General features: G+C 43.3%; 1 protein-coding gene across 6 annotated transcripts in view; it reads left to right on the forward strand.

Moving 5' to 3' along the window:
• Positions 1 to 27,248, forward strand: part of dbn1 (drebrin 1) — a 356,842-nt gene that overhangs the window by 294,535 nt on the left and 35,059 nt on the right. For 2 of the 6 annotated variants that reach the window (XM_034177845.1, XM_034177849.1), the window contains exons 7-10: positions 3,783 to 3,934; positions 9,216 to 9,276; positions 12,853 to 12,909; positions 25,389 to 25,503. In XM_034177845.1, the coding sequence (XP_034033736.1) occupies positions 3,783 to 3,934; positions 9,216 to 9,276; positions 12,853 to 12,909; positions 25,389 to 25,503 (385 nt within the window). The remainder of the gene's footprint in view (positions 1 to 3,782; positions 3,935 to 9,215; positions 9,277 to 12,852; positions 12,910 to 25,388; positions 25,504 to 27,248) is intronic. The other 4 variants (XM_034177847.1, XM_034177851.1, XM_034177848.1 and 1 more) reach the window with 3 other exon arrangements.

The following is a 27,248-nucleotide window of genomic DNA, read 5'->3' on the forward strand; positions in this document are numbered from 1 at the left end:
AAGTGAAATACTTGAATTTGGGGTTTGGGGTGATGAAACCATCATTGTGTATAAAAAAAAAAAGCACTCATTGGTACCTGAGTGCGGTGCAACACAACGGGAGTTGTACCTCCAAATCTAAGGCTCAGCTATACAGGTAAATGTTGTTAACTTGCTTTACTCACAATCCATTTGCGTACCATGAAAATTTAGACTACTGTATAAAAAGTCCATTTTGATTTAAGCATTTTTGGAAGGGATCATCAGTGAAAATGATTCTGGACGATGATTTCTTCTACTTCCTCCGGCTGCTGCATGTCAGCGATGAGGGCGGACGATTCTGTGCAGAAGATTCTAGACCAGAGGTCTTCAAAGTGTGGGAGAGTGAGCTCCCCGCCCAATAAATGAATAGCTGCCCCCTAACGCCTCCCCACCGACACACATACTCACAATTTCAACATCTTCATCTGTTTCTTTTTATTCTTTTACACATCTTAAACACATTTTAAAAGTACTTGTGTGTTTTTAAGGTACTGTTGTTGTGTGTTGGGGGGTTTGGCTGGACATTTGGGTGCTGTTTTCTTTTCTTTGCTCTCCAGGTGGTATGCAAACTGTTTTTTTCTGTGGAGAAGGTGCTGGCGGAAGAGTCCTTCACCCTCATCAGAACTATTGGCTGCACCTGTGGAGGATGTTCACATGCAAGCCTAACAACTTGCAGCACCTGTGGATGATGCTCACGTGCAGACTTAAAGACTTTCAGCTGAAGCAGATAATGAGATGGCGTTCTGCATTTAAGCCATGAGTGATTTGAGCAGAATTGCCGGGAACTTGACCTTGTGACGTTCGGTTGTGAGACGCTGAGGACCGCGCCAGGGTTTGACACATCGTGCCTGTGAAGGAGGACGGGTGAGGGACACATGCTGTCAGCACACATCAGAGGTGATTATCGTCTGAATAATTGTTAATAGTAATTTGGCGTTTTGTTACGCAGTATATTTGAACATTGATGAGAATTGTGCAGTTTGCTTCTCACTGCCGTGGCGTACGGATTGATGATCCTCCACCTGTTGTGAGAAGCTGCTCATTTACATAAAGCTTAAATTCAGACCTGAATGTGTTGCTGATAGTGTGTGCCTCTGAAGGATATTTGTTGTACCTCTGTTGACTTACCTCACCTTTTCCGTCCTTCACAGAGTCAGTTTGTCGTATCCACCTGGGGGGTGTTCGGCGGTGAATCTGAGTCCAGAAGTGCCGGGCTTTGATCCATTTGGGCGCTGGAGAGCGCGCCGTCCTTCACCTTGCCAAGACAGCTGAATATTTATTTTATACACGAATTATTGCACATGAGGGGGAATAAATTTGTTTCTTGGAACCGCTTTCTGGTTATTTAGCGCTGGGCCATTGTCAGATGCTGGTTCGGTTCTCTGACCCGCGTCGGCACATAACAACTGTCTGTGCATTTACACATTTTACAGCTTTTGTAAACATTTTAAACGTGTTTTTCAAAAACTTTCTATTCTATTTTTGTCTTTTGTCATATTTTAAACATCATGTTTTAAAACATCGCTGTGTGTTTTTAAACGTCTTTGGCATAATTAGCACAATTTAACATAAATAATAAGGGATGGGTATTAAGATTGTATCGATATCGATGCCATTATCGATCTGATTCCTTATTAATGCCTCCTGTGCATTTTCTATGTACTAAAAGTAGGTTTTACAGGTTTTCTAAGTCAATAACATTTTATTGAGTCTTAAAGTAAATGAATATGAAATTAGTCACTGGATCCTTGATCTCTGGACATAAATAGCGAGAAACAAATTACTTCAAACATTTACCATTGACATTTTTAAATGGCTTTGAGAGGGGTTAAGAATTGGACTTGTTGCTTCTGAAAAGCAGCAAAGCAATGAACCAACGAAGCAACGGATCAGAGCACTGCTTCTTTGTTTCAAGCTATAAAGCGGAGCCGTTACAGAAGCGGTTGATTACAGACCTGCTGCAGGGTCTATAAAAAACGTAAAGAAATGATCATTTTCCCGGTAAAACACCCTCATAAACAATAGCCGCTCTGAAGGACCGATAAGGGAATCATTAAGCAAAAAGGCTATTGATGTTGGTGGATCGAATCATTTCTTAATGATTCTCGAAAAGAATCGGTTCATAATACCCATGCCTCGCACCCCCCCTGATGAACTCTGGTGCCCCTCACAGTTTGAAAACCGCTGTTCTAGACGATCCTAAGTTTTTGGATGTGACCTTGCTCTTTAGATTCTTCGCACCAGTTCAGATTGTGCTGGAATTTATACATGCACCCTCCACATGTGTGATGTGTGACACATGTGAAGTGCAGCAGCCACAGGAGGAAGAAAAACCCAAACCCACTCCAGATGAACAAATAATCACCATCCAGGAAGGAATCACTCTTCAATTTTTTTGGTCAACCTCATTAACTCGCAGTCTTAGATAACACGTGGTCCAGTTTTGTGGACCCCAACTTGTGAGAGTTAATGAGGTTTACCTGTATTGGTGGAGCAGGAGTGGGGAGTGGTACCTCCATCATGTATAATCTCACCTGTGGAGTCTGGGTGGGAGCGATGTCTGTGTGGAAATGCTGCTGTGTTTTACTGACACATTCCTCTTGATGTGGTTCAGGCATCCACAGTCCACTTTTTGGACATGATCATAGCATGGCTAACAGGTAGGAGACCAAGGGTGGATTTAAAACATGGTGGCAGGATTATGTACATCCCATCAGCGTAGGGAAAGCCTCAGAATCCCCCCACTTCCACTTGGGACATTCTGAGGTGTTTCTGTTCTGGTTTGCCTGAGACTGCTGCCACGATGACCCAGATCAGCTCTGGAGGAAGGATAAACTGGGCCAACAGAGGAAACCAGTGTTCTAAGAAATGCTTTGAGTCTCAAGATTAGTTCAGGTTTTACAGTTATTGAGTCATAGATGTGTAACGATGCTTCACAAATCAGTTAAAAATTCATTGAGATGAAAAGAGAATGAGATGCTTTTTCACACACACACCAGAAACGGAGGTGAAGTTAGTTATAAACTTCTACAGCCTTGTGTCGAATATCCAACCTAAAACCAGCTTCACCAAGGTACGCGAGGTGTTCCTGGTAGTGCGGCGAGCAGCTTTAACACATGACTTTCACAAAAAGACTCATCGAAATACAGCATTGTGCATTTAATTGATGCATACAATATTTTAGAGCATTACTAACGTGAAATTTCAAGATTTAATCCAGGCGTGTAAAGTGGCAAATGCTGCATTTTCCCCTGACTGGGCCTGGGCCGATCTGACAGCCAATCAGAGCGTGCCCTTTTATCTTGTGACACTTTTGAACCAATGGGAGACGAGAAAAGTAAAAATAGCTTTAATAATGATGATATTTAATGGAAATAATTTGCTAATTGTAAAGAGATTTCAGGGTTATGAATATTATTTCTTTCAAAGTGGATATTGTGCATCTTTGACTTACTATTTGTTGTATAAGAATAAAGTACCGTATTTTCCAGAGTATAAGTCACACCTTTTCTCTGTATTATCAGCTCTTTAATTTGCGATTTTTGTGTCTTGTTGTAGTGTACTGTTATTATAAATAGTCATTATTAATTATAAAAGTGAGATTTTTCAGTCGCAAGACACAAGACCTCCCAAACTACAAAAGAAAACCACGGCTTATACTCCGGAAAATACTGTAAAAATGTAAAAATGAAGTGATTGTGATGGACATATTACTGGACACACTTCCACTGACTTTTGTCGTATTTGTGTTTTGCGGTCAGCGTGAGGAGGAGTTGAGGAAGGAGGAGGAGAGGAGGAAGGCAGCAGAGGAGCGGCAGCGCTTTGAAGAGGAGCGAATGGAGCTTGAGAAGAAGGAGCAGGAAAACCGAGAGAAGTTGTACCGTGAGAGGGAGCGGCAGATCGAGGAGCACAGGTGAGGTTACACAAACTCCACACATCTTAGATTAAAAAACAACAAAAAAATCTGACACAATAAAGGTTCCCATCTGACAGAACCTGGCAAAAAGGAAAAGAAAACTGACCTGAAGAAGGGGGATAAGACATCGAGTAGACCATGCACTACTTGGATCAAAATGTTTAAATATCAACAGGAGCTACAGTACGATTTGATCCAGTTTGCAGTATTACGACAAAACCTTCAGTGTAAAAAGAAGAACACGTTAACACAGGCCTTAGGGCAAGTTTCTCACTCAAGCTGTGTTTGACTGGCTCACCATCATTAGTGTGTAGTGTAATACGTGTGTGTGTGTGTGTGTGTGTGTGTGTGTGTGTGCTCGTGTGTGTGCGTGCATACACAGTACTGTCCAAATGTTTTAGGCACATTTAATGCATCATAAAACCATTAAAAAGTATGAAAAGCTGCTAAATAAATGAAATGTGTGATGAATTTCAACGTTAATGATAATCAATATGAAAACTGAGTTCTATTTACTTGTGATTTTTCAGTATATAAGTCGCACCAGAGTACAAGTTGCAGGACCTCAAAAACTATAAAAAAAAAGAAACAGGACTTAAAGTATGAGTAATTATGTTTACATTCATTTTAATATTGCATGATCTGGCCAGCACATATACAAAGAAAACATTATTATTATTAATATGTACTGTATATGACACAGACATGAAAGAGCAAAGCTGTTCAGCATCTCACCATGTCATTTAGGTCCTTCAGACTTTTTTTGGAGTAAATGCTTCAGGGGAGTATTAGCATGGCTAAAACCTTTCAGTTTCTGGGGGGGGGCTTTGCTCTCCCAGACACCCCGCCTTTTAAAGCATTTTTTTTTTTTTTTTACTTTGTCTCTCACATGCCTAGAAGCTCCTCACCATCGACCCATGTCATTTACAACCCCAATTCCAGTGAAGTTGGGATGTTGTGTGAAATGTAAATAAAAACAGAATACAATGATTTGCAAATCCTCTTCAACCTATATTCAATTGAATACACCACAAAGACAAGATATTTAATGTTCAAACTGATAAACTTTTTTGTTTTTGTGCAAATATTTGCTTATTTTGAAATGGATGACTGCAACACATTTCAAAAAAGCTGGGACAGGGGCAACAAATGATGAATGCTCAAAGAACACCTGTTTGGAACATTCCACAGGTGAACAGGTTAATTGGAAACAAATGAGTGTTATGATTGGTTATAAAAGGAGCATCCACAAAAGGCTCAGCCGTTCACAGGCAAAGATGGGGCGAGGATCACCACTTTGTCAAAAACAGTGTGTAAAAATAGTCCAACAGTTTAACGTTTCTCAATGTTCAATTGCAAGGAATTTAGGGATTCCATCATCTACAGTCCATAACATAATCAGAAAATTCAGAGAATCTGGAGAACTTTCGACACATAAGCGATAAGGCCGAAAACCAACATTGAATGCCCGTGACCTTTGATCCCTCAGGTGGCACTGCATTAAAAACCGACGACATTGTGTAAAGGATCTTACCATGTGGGCTCAGGATCACTTCAGAAAACCATTGTCAGTTAATACAGTTTGTCGCTACATCAACAAGTGCAAGTTAAAACTCTACCATGCAAAGCGAAAGCCATACATCAACAACATCCAGAAACGTCGCCACCTTCTCTGGACCCGAGCTCATTTGAAATGGACAGACGCAAAGTGGAAAAGTGTGCTGTGGTCTGATGAGGCCACATTTCAAATTGTTTTTGGAAATCATGGATGTTGTGTCCTCTGGACAAAAGAGAAAAAAGACCATACAGATTGTTACCAACGCAAAGTTCAAAAGCCAGCATCTATGATGGTATGGGGGTGTGTTAGTGCCCATGGCATGGGCACCTTACACATCTGTGATGGCACCATCAATGAAACATGGTGTCTAACCAGATCCTTACTCTGGATGGCATTACCCTGACCTCTAGTAATACTGTGAGAAATCTTGGAGTCATTTTTGATCAGGATATGTCATTCAATGCGCATATTAAACAAATATGTAGGACTGCTTTTTTGCATTTGCGCAATATCTCTAAAATTAGAAAGGTCTTGTCTCAGAGTGATGCTGAAAAACTAATTCATGCATTTATTTCCTCTAGGCTGGACTATTGTAATTCATTATTATCAGGTTGTCCTAAAAGTTCCCTGAAAAGCCTTCAGTTAATTCAAAATGCTGCAGCTAGAGGACTGCAGGCTTACTTGTAGTTCCTAGGGTTTGTAAGAGTAGAATGGGAGGCAGAGCCTTCAGCTTTCAAGCTCCTCTCCTGTGGAACCAGCTCCCAATTCAGATCAGGGAGACAGACACCCTCTCTACTTTTAAGATTAGGCTTAAAACTTTCCTTTTTGCTAAAGCTTATAGTTAGGGCTGGATCAGGTGACCCTGAACCATCCCTTAGTTATGCTGCTATAGACTTAGACTGCTGGGGGGTTCCCATGATGCACTGAGTGTTTCTTTCTCTTTTTGCTCTGTATGCACCACTCTGCATTTAATCATTAGTGATTGATCTCTGCTCCCCTCCACAGCATGTCTTTTTCCTGGTTCTCTCCCTCAGCCCCAACCAGTCCCAGCAGAAGACTGCCCCTCCCTGAGCCTGGTTCTGCTGGAGGTTTCTTCCTGTTAAAAGAGTTTTTTCTTCCCACTGTCGCCAAGTGCTTGCTCACAGGGGGTCGTTTTGACAGTTGGGGTTTTTCTGTAATTATTGTATGGCTTTGCCTTGCAATATGAAGCGCCTTCGGGCAACTGTTTGTTGTGATTTGGCGCTATATAAATGAAATTGATTTGATTTGATTTGATCAATGCTGAAAGGTACATCCAGGTTTTGGAGCAACACATGCTGCCATCCAAGCAACGTCTTTTTCAGGGACGTTGTTGCTTATTTCAGCAAGACAATGTCAAGCCACATTCTGCACGTGATACTACAGTTCGTAGTAAAAGAGTAAGTATGTCCCTTCGGCTGCTCCCTTGTTTGCACTCGGGATGGCCACAGCAAATCCAAGGTGGATCTGCATGTTGAATTGGCACAGGTTTTATGCTGGATACCCTTCCTGACGCAACTCCACATTACATGGAGAAATGTGGCAGGGGTGGGATTTGAACCCGGAGCCTTCTGCACTAAAAGCAAGCGCGTTAACCACTAGTTCGTAGTAAAAGAGTGCGGGTACTAAACTGGCCTGCCTACAGTAACAGACCTGTCGTCCATTGAAATGTGTGGCGCATTATGAAGCGCAAAATACGACAACGGAGACCCCAGAGTGTTGAACAGCTGAAGTCGTACATCAAGCAAGAATGAGAAATAATTCCACCTACAAAGCTTCAACAGTTAGTGTCATCAGTTCCCAAATGCTTATTGAGTGTTGCATGTGTTGCAGGCATCCATTTCAAAATGAGCAAATATTTGCAAAAAAACAAAAAAGTTTATCAGTTTGAACATTAAATATCTTGTCTTTGTGGTGTATTCAATTGAATATTGGTTGAAGAGGATTTGCAAATCACTTTTTAAGCATTTTTCTTTATTTGCCTCTCACATGGGTAGAAGCATGTCATCTAACCATGTCATTTAGGTCCTTCAGACTTTTTTTTTCAGTAAAATGGTTCTTGGGAACATGAGCATGGCTAAAATCTTTCAGCTATTTTTTTGCTTTTCAGCTGACCCCCCTAATTACAGCTCTCTTAAGTTTTATGTAGATGTAAATTAATATTCAGTGTTCAGCTAGTTCACAGTGGGGCTGTACAATATGGCCAAATTATTGTATGTCAGTATTGTCATATCAGTACGATATGACTATGATTTCACGTGATTTCAAATGCAGCAACAGTGAAAATTAAACATTCTTAAACAAAACAGTAATAATACCACATTCATTTTGCACTCATCATAACGTTTGGATACTGTGCCCTCCAAAAGTACTGGAAAACAGTATTTCACACATTTTAATTTGTTTATGCCATTTCAAATACAAGAAATACAAAAACATATAAAGAATAAAAAAATATAAAATTGTCTTACTCAAACTGAAAGCAAATCTCTAAAACTTGATAATACCTGCAAATAATAATCAGTTTTATTGCCAGTTTTCTTCACAGAAATCAGGGATGGAAACATGAACATTTCCAAGTCACTGAATATGTCTTGGACTTTATTTACATCAATTATGAAGAAATACAAAAGTTTCTTTGACCAAAACATCAAATCTAGGCTTTCATCTCAAATGTATTTTTACTGCTGTCTGGTAAATATGTGTATATGTAAGACACCCCCACCCCCCCCCATATTAAAGGAGAAATGCTGCTTTTAACAACCTGAACTGCGTTTCTGGCATAAAATACGGTTGTTTACTCACCAATGTAAGTTTGGTGTGATTAGAAGTCCATAGTTCAAATGACGTGTTCAGTTCAGATCTGAGGCAAACATTTTTCTTCTTCTACTAAGGTGGATTTGAACTTTTTTGTGGTACACAGCACCAACTACTGGACAGGAGGAACCTAGCAGTCGATGTGACTCACTGATTTCAAAATGCAGCTCTTTCAACCAGACGTGTGGTGCCATGACATGTCAATCATCTGTGTCCAATCAGATTTCAGAGGAGTCCAGTGCAACCCTGGCCTCCACTCTAGCTCCACACATGCCAGGAAGTGTTCAACATTTGGCATTTCCTGTTTCACTGTTGACTCAAAATTTGGCACTTCCTGTTTCAGTGTGAACTTGCCACTGAGTTCGCTCGAGATTCCATGGGATCTCTTCTGTCAATCCAGGAAGTGTCAATCCAAGGAAGTGTTTGACATTTGACATTTCCTGTTTCACTGTGGATTCAAAATTTGGCACTTCCTGTTTGGGCCACAGTGTACCATGAGCGAGCTCTGTGCTGCTGCGCAGCGCTGCGCTCATATTATGGATTAAAAAATATAACTCGCACGTTCACTTTTATTGTAACTGATTTTGTGTTGACAAGCCAATAAAAATGCAGGGTGCGGGCATGAGACACTACTTTTATCATAACTCTGGGATGTCTGAAACCTTTGCACAATAATAAAAAGTGTTTAATGGCTGCACAGACACCTCCGTTTACACCGCCGCATGCACTTTTGCATGTTTTGCTGTAGAAACATTTTAACAACTTCTATGACCATCACCATGTTTGACGACAAAAATACAGCTGTATCAGATATGTAAAGCAACCTGTGTGTGTGTGTGTGTGTGTCTGTGTGTGTGCGTGCGTGCGTGCGTGTGTATGTGTGTACAGGAAGAAGATGCAGGAGGAAGAAGAGGCCAAAGAGAGGTTGCAGAACCAGATCAACATGGTGAGTGTTTTCAGTCCGAAGTGACCTGACTTCACATCTCTGCTGTCTTTTAAAGTTCAGCTTTTCTTTTGTTCCACGTCCTCTAAAGCATCACATCTCTTTTTTTAGACAAATATAAGGATGTCATTTGCACGCCTGTGGTTTTTTAATGCCGTGTTCACATTGTGGCAGACAAATTAAAGTGTTTTTTGTCTGAAGAAGTCTTGCTACAAAGTGTGCTGCATTAAAAAGTCATGTGATCATTTGTGTGTGTGTGTGTGTGTGTGTGTGTGTGTGTGTGTGTGTGTGTGTGTGTGTGTGTGTGTGTGTGTGTGTTTTCACCTAACAGCCCCCGACTGTCGTATCACAGCTGCAGCATTTTAACTATTTGTACAAGCTAAACTTGTGTTCAGCTGAGAAAAAGAAACCCAAATGTTTGACATGTGTCAGAAGTCACAGATGTACCAAAATAGCGTTTTGTGAGCATTGTGACCAAAATGGATTTGCAAAAATGTGATTTGGCGGAGAACGAAGGTCTTGCTTCCTGTCCTCGTGTATTGTTCTGAGACTTGGGTACTACCCACTGAACAAAGGTCATGTCTTTGGTACCAGCTCTCTTCGGAGGATCCTTAGGTCCCCCTGGGAAGAACGTCATATCAAAAGAATGATTACTTTGGAGACTTGGAGGACTATCACATGTCAAGTGTGAGCAGCACCCTAAACATGTGGCTAAAAATGGTTTTCATGGCACCAATCTGGGAAGCAGTATCTTCCGCAAATTTAACATTCACTTCCATTGTTATGCTGATAACACCCACCTCTACTTTACCACTAAACCTTCATCCACTCTTCCTTCCACCTCCCTCACTGATTGCATCTTTGAAATAAAAACCTGGTTCACCCTAAACTTTCTTAAATTCAACAATTAAACTGAGGTTCTCCTCATTGGCACAAAATCCACCTCATCCAAAACCGACAGCTTTTCTCTCACTATTAGGGGAGGTGATGGTCTAGTGGTTAAGCATTGGGCTTGAGACCAGAGGATCCTCGGTTCAAATCCCAGCCTGACCGGAAAATCACTAAGGGCCTTTGGACAAGGTCATTAATCCCCTATTGCTCCTGGTGTGTAGTGGGTGCCTTGCATGGCAGCAGCCTGACATCGGAGTGAATGTGAGGCATTGATGTGTAAAACGCTTTGAGCGTCTGATGCAAATGGAAAAGCGCAAACTAAATGCAGTCCATTTACTATTGATAATTCCAACGTCTCATCTTCACCTCAGTTTAAGAGTCTGGGTCTCATCCTTGACAGGCACACTATCCTTTCAGTCACACATCAGTAACATTACCAGGTCTGCTTACTTCCACCTATAAAATATCAATCGCCTCCACCCCTCACTTCACCCACACACTGCTTCCATCCTTCTTCACAGTCTCATTACTTCCCATCTGGATTATTGTAATTCTCTCCTCTTCCATCTCCCTCACGAATCCCTCCATAAACTTCAACTGGTCCAGAATTCAGCTGCCCACATCATAACATGAGCCCCCTCTATCCACCACATCACTCCTGTTCTCCAACAGCTCCACTGGCTTCAAGTTCAGTTTCGTATTCAATTCTGCTTCAGTTTCAGTAACATACAATAGCAACCCCAGAGTTCACCTCAGAAACACTGTCTGCATCAGCAGATCATTCAGATTCTACAGCAGAACAGTTTCAACAATCCAGGAGCACAGCTCTCTGCAGGTCAGGTCAGAAGAGCAGCCCGGTGGGATCCGTGCTGTTTAGATCTGAAAAGAGGCGTGATATGAACAGCACTCATTCTGCTTCTCTATTTCAACTTGCATTATGTAACATTCTTATGACTTTGATGTTGGTAAACGTTTGTACAGAATGAGATTATCAGTTGGGAAAATTGTGCAATTTGATTGCTTTAAGGTTCAGTTAGAAGCTGAGTGCTTATACTGTACAACATAGGGAGCAGCTGAGAGATGTAAACAGAGGATTAAACATAGTGCAACAGAAAACACAATAATTAGAGAGGAATCTTTCAATTGGTGATACAAGAACCAAATGCGGCACAAATACTCCTTAGACATTACTCTTTTGAAAAAATGATTGACCACTTCAGTTTTCTAATAGGCTAATAGGGTTAATAAATGGAATGGTTTTGACCGTGTTGAATGTTTGGTCTGCAAAGTAAAGGTCAAACAATGTCGATGTCCATTTGATTCTATGACATGTAACATATGTTACCACATAACATGATAACTAAGCATGACAGATGGTACAAACTATTCCTTTTTACAACCCTATTAACCAATAATTTGCATCACTTTTTACCAAAATTGGAGCGACGTTAACTTTTAACTCCTGTACAAACTGAAATTGACCTTTGTCACCATTCTTGCTGTTTTTACCCCATAACTCCATAACATCCAGCCAGAGATAGTCCAGACTATACCTTTCTGGAATCTTTGTGATCAGACAAATATTGTAGTATATTTTTTGATATGATTGGAGTATCTTTTAATTTTGACCCCTGTGTAATTCTTCAATTGACCCCTACCTGGCTGACTATTGAAAATTCAAGTGACCAATTGGTTTTTCAAAAGACTAATGTCTAAGGTGTATGTGTGCCAATTTTGGTGCTTCTTTCCATAAATGAACATTTTTTACAGTTATCTGCTCCACTACCACCATGGGCGAACAAATCGCTGGCGGTTTTCTTTGTCGTTTGGTTTGAGTCCTTTGATTTCACTCTGCTTTTCAGCAAACCAACAATCTCTATTCCATGACATCTCAGGGAAGTGACGTGCCACCCCAGGATTTCTTATACAAGCACGGATAATTTGTGACATCACTACTAACGTGTGAATGTGGCCATCTTATTCCCATCTGATCACATGTACCGAAATGCCAACCTCTGACTGGCTAAGTAGGCAGATTCATTTATGTTTTTCACACAGTGATCCACAATTGGTGACATTGATAATATACCTTAAAATAAAGTTGTTTAAATTTAAATAAAGTAGTTTCCTGGTTGGTACCACAGAAATGCAGAGTAATGGAGGGGCACTCAGTCTGTTGCATTGTCAGGGAACATAATTTACCATATTTTGTCCATGTGGTACGTTGATTCAGCACACAAGGGCTTCCAGCGGCTGAAGACGGCCAAGAAGATGCCCACGTTTCACCTGGCTCCAGCAGATAGATGATGACTTACAGGGGGCCTGACGATAATCAGGACCCAGGGTGGTTTCTTTGGTATTGTGGATGCAGCTCCTGGGAGCTCCAGTGATCACTTTGTCATTTATTTAATAGTTGTGCAGTGAATTTCTTCTTGGAATTCATGCTTGCTCTGAGTCGATACACAGATTTTGTCTCCCCCTGATGGTGGCATTGTGTAATTCCTCCCTTCATTTGGTGTCAGCCTGCAAATGCCAACTTGAAAATAACATTTAATTATTCATTCATATTTGTCATAGTCAAAAGGAGGGTTTTTTTCTCATTGGTTTAGGTTTGAATGTTGGTATTTCATTTTAGTTAATTTGCTTTCCAGTCAGAGAAAAATAAATGTCTGTCTGTTTTATGTTCAGGCAGCAGAGCTGAACATTGAAGACCTCAACCTGGAAAAGAAAGAGAGTGAAGTAGAGGTGAGTTACCCCCCCCCCCCCCCCCCCCCCCCCCAAAAAAGTGATCCTCTTAAATAAATGAATAAATAAGTATAGCCACATATATCTTAGGATGCTTAACAGTGAGAAAGCAAGACAAAAATTAGATGTGATGGTAAAGAACAGAAGAAAAAATGGCGGCACACAACTTTCTCCTGATTAATCTGATGGGCGTCAGATTTAATGTTCAAGGGCAGGGGTGGTGGCCAAGTGGTTAATGTGCTTGGTTTTAGTGCAGAAGGTTCCGGGTTCAAATCCTACCCCTACCACATTTCCATGTAATGTGGAGTGGCGTCAGGAAAGGCATCAAGCGTAAAAGCTGTGCCAATTCAACATGCAAAGCCACCTTGGATTTGCTGTGGCGACCCCGAGTGCAAACAAGGGAGCAGCCGAAGGGACTTACTAATGTCTGAGTGTGAACACACAGTCTGCACAGAATGAACGAACACAGAACAAACAATCTGCTTTGATCCACTGAGAATGTTCTGGTTGACCGACTGTCGTTGAAAAGGGTGAAACGATTAACGGTTGCAAATTAAAAATGTATTTGAAACCGGCATGAAAATTTTGTAGATTTTTAGAGGATTCTGGATATTTATTTTTAGGTCCATGTGGACCATTCCTGAAGTTGATGCAAGTCTGAGGAGAAACTTTTTTTGGTCATATGTAGTGGTGTAATGGCTCAAAGTACATCCATGATCCACACGGTTTGGCAGACATGAGAACCCGCGGATTAATTGGAATGTTTACACAAGTGTGACTTTGTGTTCATTGTTTTTTTTTTTTTTTAAACTTTATTTTTTGATTGTTTAAACATTTTTGTTACATATATATCAAATAAAATAAAACAACAAAGGCAAGCAGACCATGAAAAAGGAAAGACAGGGCTGAGCATCAATACTAAACTTTGCAAATATATGTTGATAGCTTGTAAGTCAAGATACAGTGCGTCAAACCTTTAAAGAGTCAGTGTTTTGATATAGCCAACCCATTTCTCCCAATATCTGTTACATTTATCAACAGACAGCCTCAATGAAAATGTCATCCTCTCCATGTCAAAAATTTCATTAATTACTTTAATCCAGTCAGAAAGTGAAGGTGCGTCCTTACACAACCATTTTCTGGTGATAGCTTTCTTTGCTCCAACCAACAGTATTGACAGATGTTATTTTTGTGATTTTGGCACTCCACAAGAAATGTCTCCTAAATATGTTTCAGTAAACCCATTGATCCAATGATGCTTTGGATTGCTGTTATCACCATTGACCAGTAGGGTGCGATCTTGGCACAGTCCCAAAATATATGAAAATGTCCTGCTTTAATGTGTCCACAATCTCTCCAACAATGAGCCTTATCAGGGTCATTGCACTGTTTACTCTTAACATAAGGTGTAACAAAAAAACGTATGACAGTCTTCCATGCAAATTCTCTCCAAAGACCAGAGCTGGAAGTAATCATGACAGTTTTGCATATATCAAACCATTCATTCTCCGATATTGTAATATTAGCCTCTTTTTCCCATGCTTCTTTAATGTACATGGTAGAGATATTCTTAAATACTTGTAAACATTTGTACACTATTGTTATTTATTTCTTCGGTGCATTACCTTTACAAGCCTCAAGAAAATATTTCACCAAATCCTCTTCTTCTTCATATTTAATTTTTCTATCAAAATAATGTCTTAGTTGAAAATATCTAAAAAGGTCATATCTGTTCAAATTATATTTGTCTGAAAGCTCCAAAAAACTTTTCAGTATACCTTTTGTTGATATAACCCAATAACCAGTAATACCTTTTTGAGACCACTGTTGAAATCTGTTATCAGTTTTTGGTGGTAAAAATTCAGAATCGTAAACTGGCCAACGTAATATTTTGGCCTTTGATTCAACATTCTTGTTTTTAAGTATTTTATTCCACACATTTATGTTGGGGAAAGTGTAGTGACACGGACCCACAACAGGGGGCGCAAATGAACAGTCAATAGATGAGCCAAAAGGTAACAATTTAATGTTGTGAATGTGCACAACGAAAATACAGACAATCTCAGAATCTGATAGCAGTCAATCCACAAAAGTGACGTGTGGGCAGGCTCGAGGATAGAAGACGTCTGTCCTGAGAAGAGCCGGAACCACACGATTTCCACCGCCACAGAACCCGGTGAATACTGGAGCCGCCAAGTCCCGAATTCCCAGGTCATCACCGTCCCCGACTGTCGGATCTGGTACTGCTGGCGAGGAGCACAAACAGTGAGACGTGGGTGTGTGCACACCCAGTAACAAAAACAGTCAGAAGGTGGAAAGTCACCTCCACCTCTAATACACACTCGTGCAGCTCCTGTCACACACTTATCTGGTTGGGGTGTGAAGCGAAGCCGTCGCGGATTACGCCAACCTCACTGATAAGGCACTCCACAGGAAAGCAGCTGCAAAATGAATTCAGACTAGGACACAGTTAGTTTCTGGCTGAGGATATTACCTTCACAGGTAGATGATATCTCGGCAACGAGGTGGAGATGATGTCCGGTCTTTATGGAGTGAGATGATGTAGAGTAGATGGGTGACAGCTGTCAAGAGATAATGAGTGACAGCTGTCACCCCCGGCTGTGTCCGTGATGGCAGCGCTCTCTCGTGCCTGAAGCCCGCACTTCAGGCAGGGCGCCCTCTGGTGGTGGGCCAGCAGTACCTCCTCTTCAGGCGGCCCACACAACAGGACCCCCCCTCGACCAGGCTTGTCCGGGTGGCGGCGGTACAAATCAGCCAGGAGGGCCGGATCCAGGATGAAGCTCCTCTTCACCCAGGAGCGTTCCTCGGGTCCATACCCCTCCCAGTCCACCAAATACTGGAACCCCTGGCCCATCCGACGGACGTCCAGGAGCCGGCGCACCGTCCAAGCCGGCTCCCCGTCGATGATCCGGGCAGGAGGCGGCGCCGGTCCAGGAGCACAGAGGGGTGAGGTGTGGTGAGGTTTGATTCGTGACACATGAAAAACCGGGTGGATCCGCAGTGAAGCTGGGAGTCGGAGCTTCACTGCGGCAGGACTGAGGATTTTGAGGATTTTGTAAGGTCCGATGTACCTGTCCTTGAGCTTTGGGGAGTCCACCTGGAGGGGGATGTCCTTTGTGGATAGCCACACCTCCTGCCCGGGCCGGTAAGCAGGGGCCAGCACACCGACCTCTCCCTCCACCACGGTGGCAGAGGACACCTGGCTGTTATGCACATACTCGATCCAGGCCAGATGTTCACTCCAGGCCGTCGGGTGTGCGGACGTCACACAGCGCAGGGCTTGCTCCAATTCCTGATTGGCCCGTTCCGCCTGTCCATTGGTCTGCGGGTGATACTCGGACGAGAGGCTCACCGTGGCCCCCAGTTCCCGGCAGAAGCTCCTCCAGACGTGTGAGGAAAACTGGGGACCACGATCAGAGACGATGTTGGTGGGTATTCCATGCAGACGGACGACATGGTGGACCAGAAGGTCTGCAGTCTCCTGGGCCGTGGGGAGCTTCGGGAGGGCCACGAAGTGGGCCGCCTTGGAGAATTGGTCCACTATCGTGAGGATGGTGGTGTTGCCCTGGGATGGCGGGAGGCCCGTGACAAAATCCAGACCGATGTGGGACCAGGGGCGATGAAGCACAGGAAGTGGCTGAAGAAGTCCCTGTGCCTTCTGGTGGTCTGCCTTGCCCCTGGCACAGGTGGTGCAGGCCTGGATATATTCCCGGACGTCGGCCTCCAGGGACACCCACCAGAAGCGCTGCCGGACCACTGCCACGGTCCTTCGCACCCCCGGATGACAGGAGAGCTTAGAACCATGACAGAAATCCAAGACAGCAGCCCTGGCCTCTGGTGGGACGTAGAGTTTGTTCTTCTGCCCAGTTCCGGGGTCCGGGCTCCGTGCCAGGGCCTCCCGGACGGTCTTCTCCACGTCCTAGGTGAGGGTGGCCACGACAGTGGACTCCGGAATGATGGGCTCCGGTGGATCCGACAGCTCAGTCTTGACCTCATCTTCATGCAGCCAGGACAAGGCATCCGATCTCTGGTTCTTGGTCCCGGGGCGGTAGGTGAATCAGAAGTCAAAACGCCCAAAGAACAGTGACCAGCGGGCTTGCCTGGGGTTCAGCCGCTTGGCGGTCCTGATATACTCCAGGTTCCGATGGTCAGTGAAAACCGTGAACGGCACAGACGCTCCCTCCAACAGGTGTCTCCACTCCTCAAGAGCCTCTTTCACCGCAAGGAGTTCTCGATTGCTGACGTCATAGTTCCGTTCAGCTGGGGTCAACCTGCGAGAAAAGTAGGCACAAGGGTGAAGAACCTTATCGGTCTCTCTGCTCTGGGATAGCACGGCTCCTATCCCTGAGTCAGAGGCGTCCACTTCAACCACAAACTGGCAGCTAGGGTTGGGCTGCACCAGAACTGGTGCAGACGAGAACCGGCGTTTCAACTCCTTGAACGCAGCTTCGCACCGATCCGACCAGGTGAAGGGGACTTTTGCAGAGGTCAGGGCTGTCAGGGGGCTAACTACCTGACTTTAGCCCTTAATGAACCTCCTGTAGAAATTCGCAAAGCCGAGGAACTGTTGCAGCTTCCTACGGCTTGTTGGTTGGGGCCAATCTCTCACCGCCGCAACCTTGGCCGGATCAGGGGCGACGGAGTTGGAGGAGATGATGAACCCCAGGAAGGACAAAGAGGTGCGGTGAAACTCACACTTCTCACCCTTCACAAACAGCCGGTTCTCCAACAACCGCTGCAGGACCTGACGTACATGCTGGACATGAGTCTCAGGATCCGGGGAAAAGATGAGTATGTCATCCAGATATACGAAGACGAATCAGTGCAGGAAGTCCTGCAAGACGTCGTTTACCAATGCTTGGAACGTCGCGGGGGCGTTAGTGAGGCCGAACGGCATGACCAGGTACTCAAAATGACCTAATGGGGTGTTGAATGCCGTCTTCCATTCGTCTCCCATTCGTCTCCCTTCCGGATCCGAACCAGGTGGTACGCATTCCTAAGGTCCAGTTTGGTGAAAATTTGGGCTCCATGCAGGGGTGTGAACACTGAATCCAACAGGGGTAAAGGGTATCGATTACGAACCGTTATGTCGTTCAGCCCCCTGTAATCAATGCATGGACGGAGTCCGCCATTTTTCTTGCCCACAAAAAAGAAACCTGCACCCATTGGAGAGGTGGAATTCCGGATCAACCCGGCAGCTAATGAGTCCCGGATGTAGGTCTCCATTGATTCGCGCTCGGGATGTGAGAGATTGTACAGCCTGCTGGACGGGAACTCAACGCCCGGGACCAAATCAATGGCACAATCATACAGACGGTGCGGGGGAAGGGTGATTGCCAGATCCTTACTGAAGACGTCAGCAAGATTGTGGTACTCAACCGGCACCGCCGTCAGATTGGGAGGGACTTTAACCTCCTCCTTAGCGTTTACACCGGGAGGAACCGAGGATCCTAAACAATTCCGGTGGCAGGTTTCGCTCCACTGAGCCACAACCCCAGACGGCCAATCAATCCGGGGATTGTGTTTAATCATCCATGGGAAGCCCAAAATCACGCGGGAGGTAGAAGGAGTTACAAAAAACTCAATCTCCTCCCGGTGATTCCCAGACACTACCAGGGTTACAGGTAGTGCCTTGTGTGTGATAAAAGGGAGAACAGTGCCATCTAGTGCTCGCACCTTCACTGGGGAAGAAAGTGCCACTAGAGGGAGCCCTACCTCCCTTGCCCATCTGCTATCCAGCAGATTCCCTTCTGACCCCGTGTCCACCAGTGCTGGGGCTTGAAGGGTTAAATCCCCGCTCAGGATTGTAACTGGGAGTCGTGTTGAAAGATGAGTATGACCCACGTGAATGTTTTGACCCCCCCTCAGCCCAGTCTCTAAGGGCGGGCGTTTGTGTTTTGACCGTTTGAGGCAGTCTCTCTGCTGATGCTCACTCGAGCCGCAGTGAAAGCACTCCCCGCGGACCAGCCTCCTTTGTCTGAATGTGGCCCTGCTCGTGTCCCTAGCATCGTCAGCAGGGGGAGCTGTAGCCACACGGAGCGCTGTGGCTGTGGAGCGTGGGGAAGACGGCTCCCTTTCGGACCCGGGAGGAAGAGGGACGGCTTGTGCCTGACCGCGCCCTTCGCCTCGCTCCCATCGGCGTTCTTCTAACCGATTGTCCAACCGTATAACCAAATCGATAAGCTCAGCCAAATCCCGCGGTTCCTCCTTAGCCACCAGGTGCTCCTTCAGGACCGACGACAGTCCGTTTATGAAGGCGGCGCGGAGCGCAGTCATATTCCAGCCGCATCTCGCAGCCGTGATGCGGAAGTCGACTGCATATTCGGCTGCGCTCCGGCGCCCCTGTCTCAATGACAGCAGCACGGTAGACGCGGTTTCGCCTCTGTTAGGGTGATCAAAAACAGTTCTGAGCTCCCTCACAAACCCAGTATAAGAGGCAAGAAGCCCTGAACTTTGTTCCCAAAGCGCTGTAGCCCAAGCGCGTGCCTCACCTCGAAGCAAATTAATCATGTAAGCCACCTTGCTGGCATCAGACGCGTACATCACGGGAGGCTGTGCAAAGACGAGCGAACACTGCATAAGAAAATCCGCGCACGTCTCCACACAACCTCCGTACGGCTCTGGAGGGCTTATGTATGCTTCAGGGGATGGTGGGGGGGGTCGTTGAATGACCAGTGGAATGTCTGTATTCGGCACCGGGTCGGCAGGAGGAGGAGCTGCAGCAGCGCCCTGAGCGCGCGCTTCCACCTGTGCGGTGAGAGCCTCCATCCTGCGATTAAGGATGATGTGTTGCTCGGTCATCAGGTCCATCCGAGCGGTAAAAGTGGTGAGGATGTGCTGCAACCCACCAATCACGCCTCCAGCCGACGCCTGTGCACCCTGCTCTTCCATTGGCTGTCCAACAGATGGTTGACGCCCCTCGGGATCCATGACGAGGTGGCCGAGATATCCTGTTGGGGAAAGTGTAGTGACACGGACCCACAACAGGGGGCGCAAATGAACGGTCAATAGATGAGCCAAAAGGTAACAATTTAATGTTGTGAATGTGCACAACGAAAATACAGACAATCTCAGAATCTGATAGCAGTCAATCCACAAAAGTGACGTGTGGGCAGGCTCGAGGATAGAAGACGTCTGTCCTGAGAAGAGCCGGAACCACACGATTTCCACCGCCACAGAACCCGGTGAATACTGGAGCCGCCAAGTCCCGAATTCCCAGGTGATCACCGTCCCTGACTATCAGATCTGGTACTGCTGGCGAGGAGCACAAACAGTGAGACGTGGGTGTGTGCACACCCAGTAACAAAAACAGTCAGAAGGTGGAAAGTCACCTCCACCTCTAATACACACTCGTGCAGCTCCTGTCAAACACTTATCTGGTTGGGGTGTGAAGCGAAGCCGTCGTGGATTACGCCAACCTCATTGATAAGGCACTCCACAGGAAAGCAGCTGCAAAATGAATTCAGACTAGGACACAGTTAGTTTCTGGCTGAGGATATTACCTTCACAGGTAGATGATATCTCGGCAACGAGGTGGAGATGATGTCCGGTCTTTATGGAGTGAGATGATGTAGAGTAGATGGGTGACAGCTGTCAAGAGATAATGAGTGACAGCTGTCACCCCCGGCTGTGTCCGTGGCGGCAGCGCCCTCTCGTGCCTGAAGCCCGCACTTCAGGCAGGGCGCCCTCTGGTGGTGGGCCAGCAGTACCTCCTCTTCAGGTGGCCCACACAACAATTTATTGGTGATTTTATCCAAGAGGGCAATAAATGAGATTCTGAATGTATTTTCAATAGTGGTTTATCACCAACCATAGATTGTAATGGTATGTCAAAGTAAGACTGGTCTATCTGTTTCCATTTAGCCCCACAACTGGGGTCACACCAATTTATCAGTACTCGTAACTGAGCTGCTTTGTAGTAACTTTCCAAACATGGTAGAGCTAATCCACCTTCTTCTTTCCGTAATTGTAAAATCTGAAATCGTATTCTTGGTTTTTTGTTTCCCCATATAAAATTTGATAACATTCTATTCCACTCCTTAAATTGTGTGAAGGTTATTTCAGTTGACAACGCTTGAAATAGGTAAAGAAACCTTGGTAATAGGTTCATTTTAACTATTTCAAGCCTATTGTACATGTTCATTGGTATTAATGCCCATCGTTGCAAATCATATTTAATATTAGCTGTAAGTTTTCTATAATTTTCATCATAAAGTGAAGATATATCCTTTGGTATAAATATTCCAAGATATTTAATGATATTGCCTTTCCAGTTAAAATTTGTCATCTTAGAAATTTCCATGGTTGGCTGATAATTAAAAGCAATAATTTGAGTTTTCTGTAAATTTAGTTTATACCCAGAATATGAGCCAAATTCAAACAAGTGTCAGAAGATTAGGTAAACTGGCTGTTGGGTTGGATAATGTCAAAAGGATATCGTCTGCGTACAAACAGATTTTGTGTGTGGTGTCTCCTATTACAATACCTGAAATATCTTTATGTTCTCTAATAGCCTGAGCCAGAGGTTCAATAAAAAGTGCAAATAGACTAGCGCTGAGGGGGCAGCCCTGACGACAGCCCCTTTTCAAATATACAGTGTCAGAAAGGTCCACATTAATCTTGATTCTGGCAGAGGGTGATTCATATAATGATTTTAGACAGTTGATTATGTTTGTGTTAAAACCAAATCTGTCGAGAGTTAAATAAAGATATTCCCAACTAATCAAATGCTTTTTCATCGTCAAGGCTAATTGCAACAGATTCTAAGTTTTTCATTTTATGAATAAGGTGAAGAGCACGTCTAATATTGTCATGAGTCTGTCTGTTGCATACAAAACCACACTGATCAGTGTCTGTCAGTTCTGGGATCAAAGCCTCAAGCCTCTTAGCTAGTATTGTCGCAAATATGCGATAATCAATATTTATAACGGATATTGGACGATAAGAACCACATTGTGTTTTATCTTTACCAGGTTTATGAATCACAGATGTGACTGCTCTTCTCCAAGATGGTGGTACCTGTCCACCCTTTAAAATATAATTAAAACATTTTTTTAGGCAAGGGATTATTTGATGTCTGAAATGTTTGTACCATTCTGCTGGGTAACCATCTTCTCCAGCCATTTTATTTCCTTTATTTTAGAGATAGCTTTATTAATTTCTTCCTCTGTTATTTCTCTGTTTAACCTGGCATTTTGTTCAATTCCTATAGATGGTAAATCAAGTTGGGAAAGAAAACGATTTATAATTTGTGAACTCTGTGAGTGAGGTTGAGTATACAGCTGTTCGTAGTATGCTACAAAAGATTTTTGAATACTCTTCAGTTCATAACATATTTTGTTGCCGATTGGGCTCTTCACCTTATTTACAAATCTATCCGTCTGCTGCTTACATATTCTCCATGCAAGAAGTTTCTTCGATTTTGGGCCGTTTTCATAATAATTTTGCTTCATAAATTTAGATTTCTTCTCCATTTGATCCTCATATAGTCTATTCAAACTATGTTTTGTTTCATCAATCTTTTTTAGAGTAACACTGTCTTTATTTTTCGTGTATTCCATTTCTAATTCTTTTAATTTGTCAAGCATGTTTTTAATACTGCTTTCTTTTTCTTTTTTCTTTAGTGAGGACCACATAATTAGTTTGCCCCTCAGCATTGCCTTTGAGGCATCCCACACGATACTAGGAGAGGTCTCCTCATTATTGTTATGGTCCACATAATCCTTAAACTCTCTTTCCACAAAGTCATGAAATTTTTCATCCTTAAGAAGGCTCGTATTAAGCCTCCATAGAGTTTCTTTTTTATCGTTATCTAAATGGAGCATCAAACAAACATCTGCGTGATCAGATACGTCTCTAACCCCTATAGTACAGTTTATAATTCTGTGTCTGTCTGACATTAACATAAAAAAATAATCTAATCTTGAATGTACTTGATGGGAATGTGAATAGAATGTATAGCTTTTTCCAGATGGGTAAAGGTTTCTCCATACATCTATTAACCCTAATTCGTTAAGCATTTTCTTGGTAAAATTTGCTTCTGATTGAGACTTTTTATTTTTACTGGAATAATCATTATCGGGGTTGAGACAAATGTTCCAGTCACCTGCACATATAAGTACCCCAGATGTTTCTGTGGCAATAAGGTCACACATTTTCTTAATAATACTCTTGTCTTTACCTGGTGGTCTATATACATTTAACAGTGTTACTTCTTTGTTGTCTATGTGACCTTTAACTAATATGTAATGTCCATCTTTATCACTTATTTGTGAAGTGCACTGAAAATTTACTCTGTTTGGTATTAGAATAGCAACTCCTCTTGAATTACCCCTCATTAACTGAGGAGTAGTACATGTTATTGAAACCCATTTTACGTATTTTTTCATGCTCCGTGGCAGAGAGATGTGTCTTTTGCCAAAATATGATATTGTATTTTCCTCTTTTCATTTTTGCAATCACTTTGCTTCTTTTAATAGGATTATGTAGACCATTTACATTAAGGGTGACGACTGTGTACTTCTGCTTATCCAACATTGCCAAAATATGAGCTATATCTTAATAGATGCTCTAAATAACACAAGTAGGTCTGCAAAAAAGAACATAGAAACATATGAACATTGAACATACGTGACCTCCAAAAGTGAAGCAAAAGTCCGCCTTCAGTAATGGGAGGGGGATCCCTGTGGAAGTAGGGAGGCCCTCTCAGTGCTGTCACTCTCCACCGCTTGTCCATCGTGACAGCAAAAAGTGAGGAAGCGCTTTCCCCAACGGCCTGTCAGTCATCATTAGAACTCACTTTACACATCTGTTGTACTGTTCTCCTATGTAAAGGTCCATGCATTAAACTGTGCTTCGTTTAAACACTCTCAGCCTTTCTTGGATGCTCCTCGTCAGCTCTCCTTTGCTCCACTTCTTTGTCACTCGCGTGAACCTGGGTCGTCTTGCTCCGGTAGGTGGCGAGACTGCCTCGTCCACTGCATCCTCCGCTCCTGCTGACAAAAGCCCTCTTCTTTCCAAGTCCTTCGAGGCATCCTCCGCACTGTTGTAGACGGCGCTGTCTCCGTCTCCTCCAAAGAACACACGTAGTCTGGCTGGGTATAAAGTTTGAAAGCGGTAGCCATTTTCCTTAAGTGCCCTTCTCACATGATTGTAAGCTTTGCGTTTGAAAAGAATATCGCTCGGATAATCTTGGTCAAAATAGACCCATCTTCCTTTGAATTGGATATTGCCTTTATGCCACGCGGAGCGGAGCACTAACTCTTTCGTCTTATATTCAAGGAAGTGTATCACGATGGATCTGGGATTAGCTCTGTGTGGGGGCTTGGGGCAGAGTGAGCGATGGCATCGCTGTATAACCAAGTTGACTTCAGGGAGGGCGACCTCTGATTTTATAAAAGTCTCCATAAATATTTGGATGTTTGTTCCCTCAGCCTCCTCCACAATCCCATGGACTCTGATATTATTTCTGTGTGTCCGGGACTCGATGGCTGTCAGTTTTGTTTGTAGCTCTATCTGCAGTTGTAGTGTGTGCTCCAGTGCGTCTTTGACATCGGCACTGAACTCTTCCATGTCGGCCACTCTGCTCGGCTTCCTCAACTCTCTGTGTGACGTTGTTTAGGTCTGCGTTGAGCCCATCCATATGGTTTACCATTTCCTCTCTAAAGCCGCTCACCTCAGTCTTAAGAGTGTCGATTTTATCATTAAACTCTCTTTTGATGTCGTCTTGGACATTTTTCAGCGCTGCCAAAATGTTACCTTGGATAGCATCCATTGTCGTGTTTTCGGCTAATTTGTTAGCATCAGGATTAGCCTCCATGATCTCTGCGGGTGTAGAGTCTCCTTCTTTCGCAGTTTCTTGCACATTTGTTCTAATCTTCTTCTTATTGCCCCCTGACATATTTATGATAACTTTTATCTGGACTGTAGTAGCTTTCTATCAGGGGGTCGACAGACCGTCGTGGAGCTAAGAAGTTATGCTGCTGCTCGCCTCCTCACCATCCCGGAAGTCCTGTGTTCATTGTTTTTAAAGTCATAACTGCTTTTATTTTGATGCAGTCACGGTAAAACCACAATCTGAGTGGGGCTGCGGCCGCGCATACACGTCATGAGCACAGCCTCATGTGCCGCTTCAGTGATGTGGGGCTGTGGGGTGAGGCTTTTCCGCATTGATTTCCACAAAAGCCACATTGATAAATCCATTGTGCTCCCTGTTGATGAACAGGTCAAAACTCTCTAATAAAGGTAGGTTTTTTGACTAGTCAGTTTAACTTAAGTCGCTAAAAAATGTGCACGCTTCGTCTGCGAGGTGGAGCGAGCAGCCAGTGTTTGCCGCAGGGACCAGTGCACAGCGTGTGTTGTGTGACCCAGAAATTAAAATCTGGGGCTTTACTTGAGGACCTGCAGTGGAATCTTTGATGGAACAACAAAAAATTAGATTCCTGAAATGTGTGTTTCAGGAGGCGAAGGCCATCATTGCTCAGCGGGAAGGAAACCCTCGAGAGTTCTTCAAACAGAAGGAGAGAGCCATGACCATCAGCGACGATACTTCACCCGTCTCCATCCACAGGACCGGTAAACACTTTACGGCTCACCTCTCACCTCTGCTCACTGTGTTTGTCTGTTAAGCTAAAACAAAATAAGCTGTTAGGGCAAAGAGAATATGGGAGTGGACTTTGTGGAGGTTAATGAGGTCGGAAGGCTGTATCGCATTATACATGATAAATAACCGAATAAAGCACATATTTAAAATATTAAAGTCTCAAACTATTTTATAATCATGGGTGAAACAAACCCTAACCTGGATAAACAAAAGCAGCAAAGGGAATCACTGTGACCTGGACTGCTTCTTCGTTTTTCTCCTTCAAACTCTTTCATGTGACATCACTTTGACTTGTTTATGTCATTTTTTTTATGCTTTTTTTCAGTCATTGCATGTTTTTGTCACAGTGTATCTGGTGAAATAATTAACGAGGGACTGATGTGACCCCGAACCTCCAACATTTAGCTTTCACTCACATAAAACTGAACACATGCCCACCAACCCGTCTAAACTGTAACACGTAACTGTAAAAAGTAAGTTAATGACCCCCCCCCCGCCCCCCCTCAAAAAAAAACAAAAAAACGGAAGGGCAAATTTCAACATGGAATAAAACTAAAACCTATTCCATCTTTGTGTCCTTCCATGTGCGCTTCTGTGGACGTTATGTCACAGCTTTGAATCTGCGTGTCATGTCATTCACAAGATTACATGTTGCTGATGAAAATCCACAAGAGCTACACACTGTGGGATGTCACATGACACGCTGAGAAGGTCCCTGCCATGTGATAGTGGTGTGTGGAAAGGTTGCTTTAATTTTTTCTTTTTTCTTTTCTGAAGTCGTCACCTTGATTGACTCATCTTTGAGTCAAAATGTCTAATTTCACCAAATATGAACAGACTTTTCTCCATAGGTTTGGTGTGATGCTCTGGATATGCGGGTTGAATTTCTGCGTGCTCTGTTGGAAGTACATTTGTCAGGAATTAAAATGCTACCATAGTAACAACCACAAAATCCACACACTGCTCAGTTCAAGTTCTTAATTACAGAATTTGCCTGAAATTATTGTGACCCATAGTTTCTGTTTACTCCAGTTAAAAAAATAGCATTTTTTTCTGTCTGAAAATGACCAAAAATATTTGTTTTCACCTTTAAACCCAATGATATCACCTCTTCCTGTATCTTAGCAACCAATGACGCCAGAGAGCAGATTTTTGCTTTAAATTACTCATTGACCCAAAGTTTCTATTTACTCCAATTAAAAAAAAACTAGCATTTTTTCTGTCTGAAAATGACCAAAAATATTTGTTTTCACCTTTAAACCCAATGATATCACCTCTTCCTGTGTCTTAGCAACCAATGACGCCAGAGAGCAGATTTTTTTTTCCCCAACATTATGTTTATTTGCCATTTTATATTTTCAATTAAAATATAACAAATAGAACAGATCAACCTCCTAGACACATCTTATGAAAATAAAATAATTATAATAATTATAATAATAATGAAAATGATAACAATGATGACAAATAGTTACTATGCATTATACACTGAGACAAAATTACAGGGTTTCCTTTTTGAATCAACAAGCAAATTATCGCTGTTTTTATGTGTTGTCCTCTTCTTGTTCTTCTATTAAGTTCGTGCTTTCTGCAAATTGCATCAATATGATATCTTTAACAGGTTGTTTTATTGCAACCCAGAATGTCTTGATTTCCCTACATTCCCAAATACAGTGGAATAACGTTCCCTTTTCTTCTCCACATTTAGAACAAGTAT

Source organism: Thalassophryne amazonica, chromosome 9 (assembly GCF_902500255.1).
Source record: "Thalassophryne amazonica chromosome 9, fThaAma1.1, whole genome shotgun sequence".
Taxonomy (NCBI): Eukaryota; Metazoa; Chordata; class Actinopteri; order Batrachoidiformes; family Batrachoididae; genus Thalassophryne; species Thalassophryne amazonica.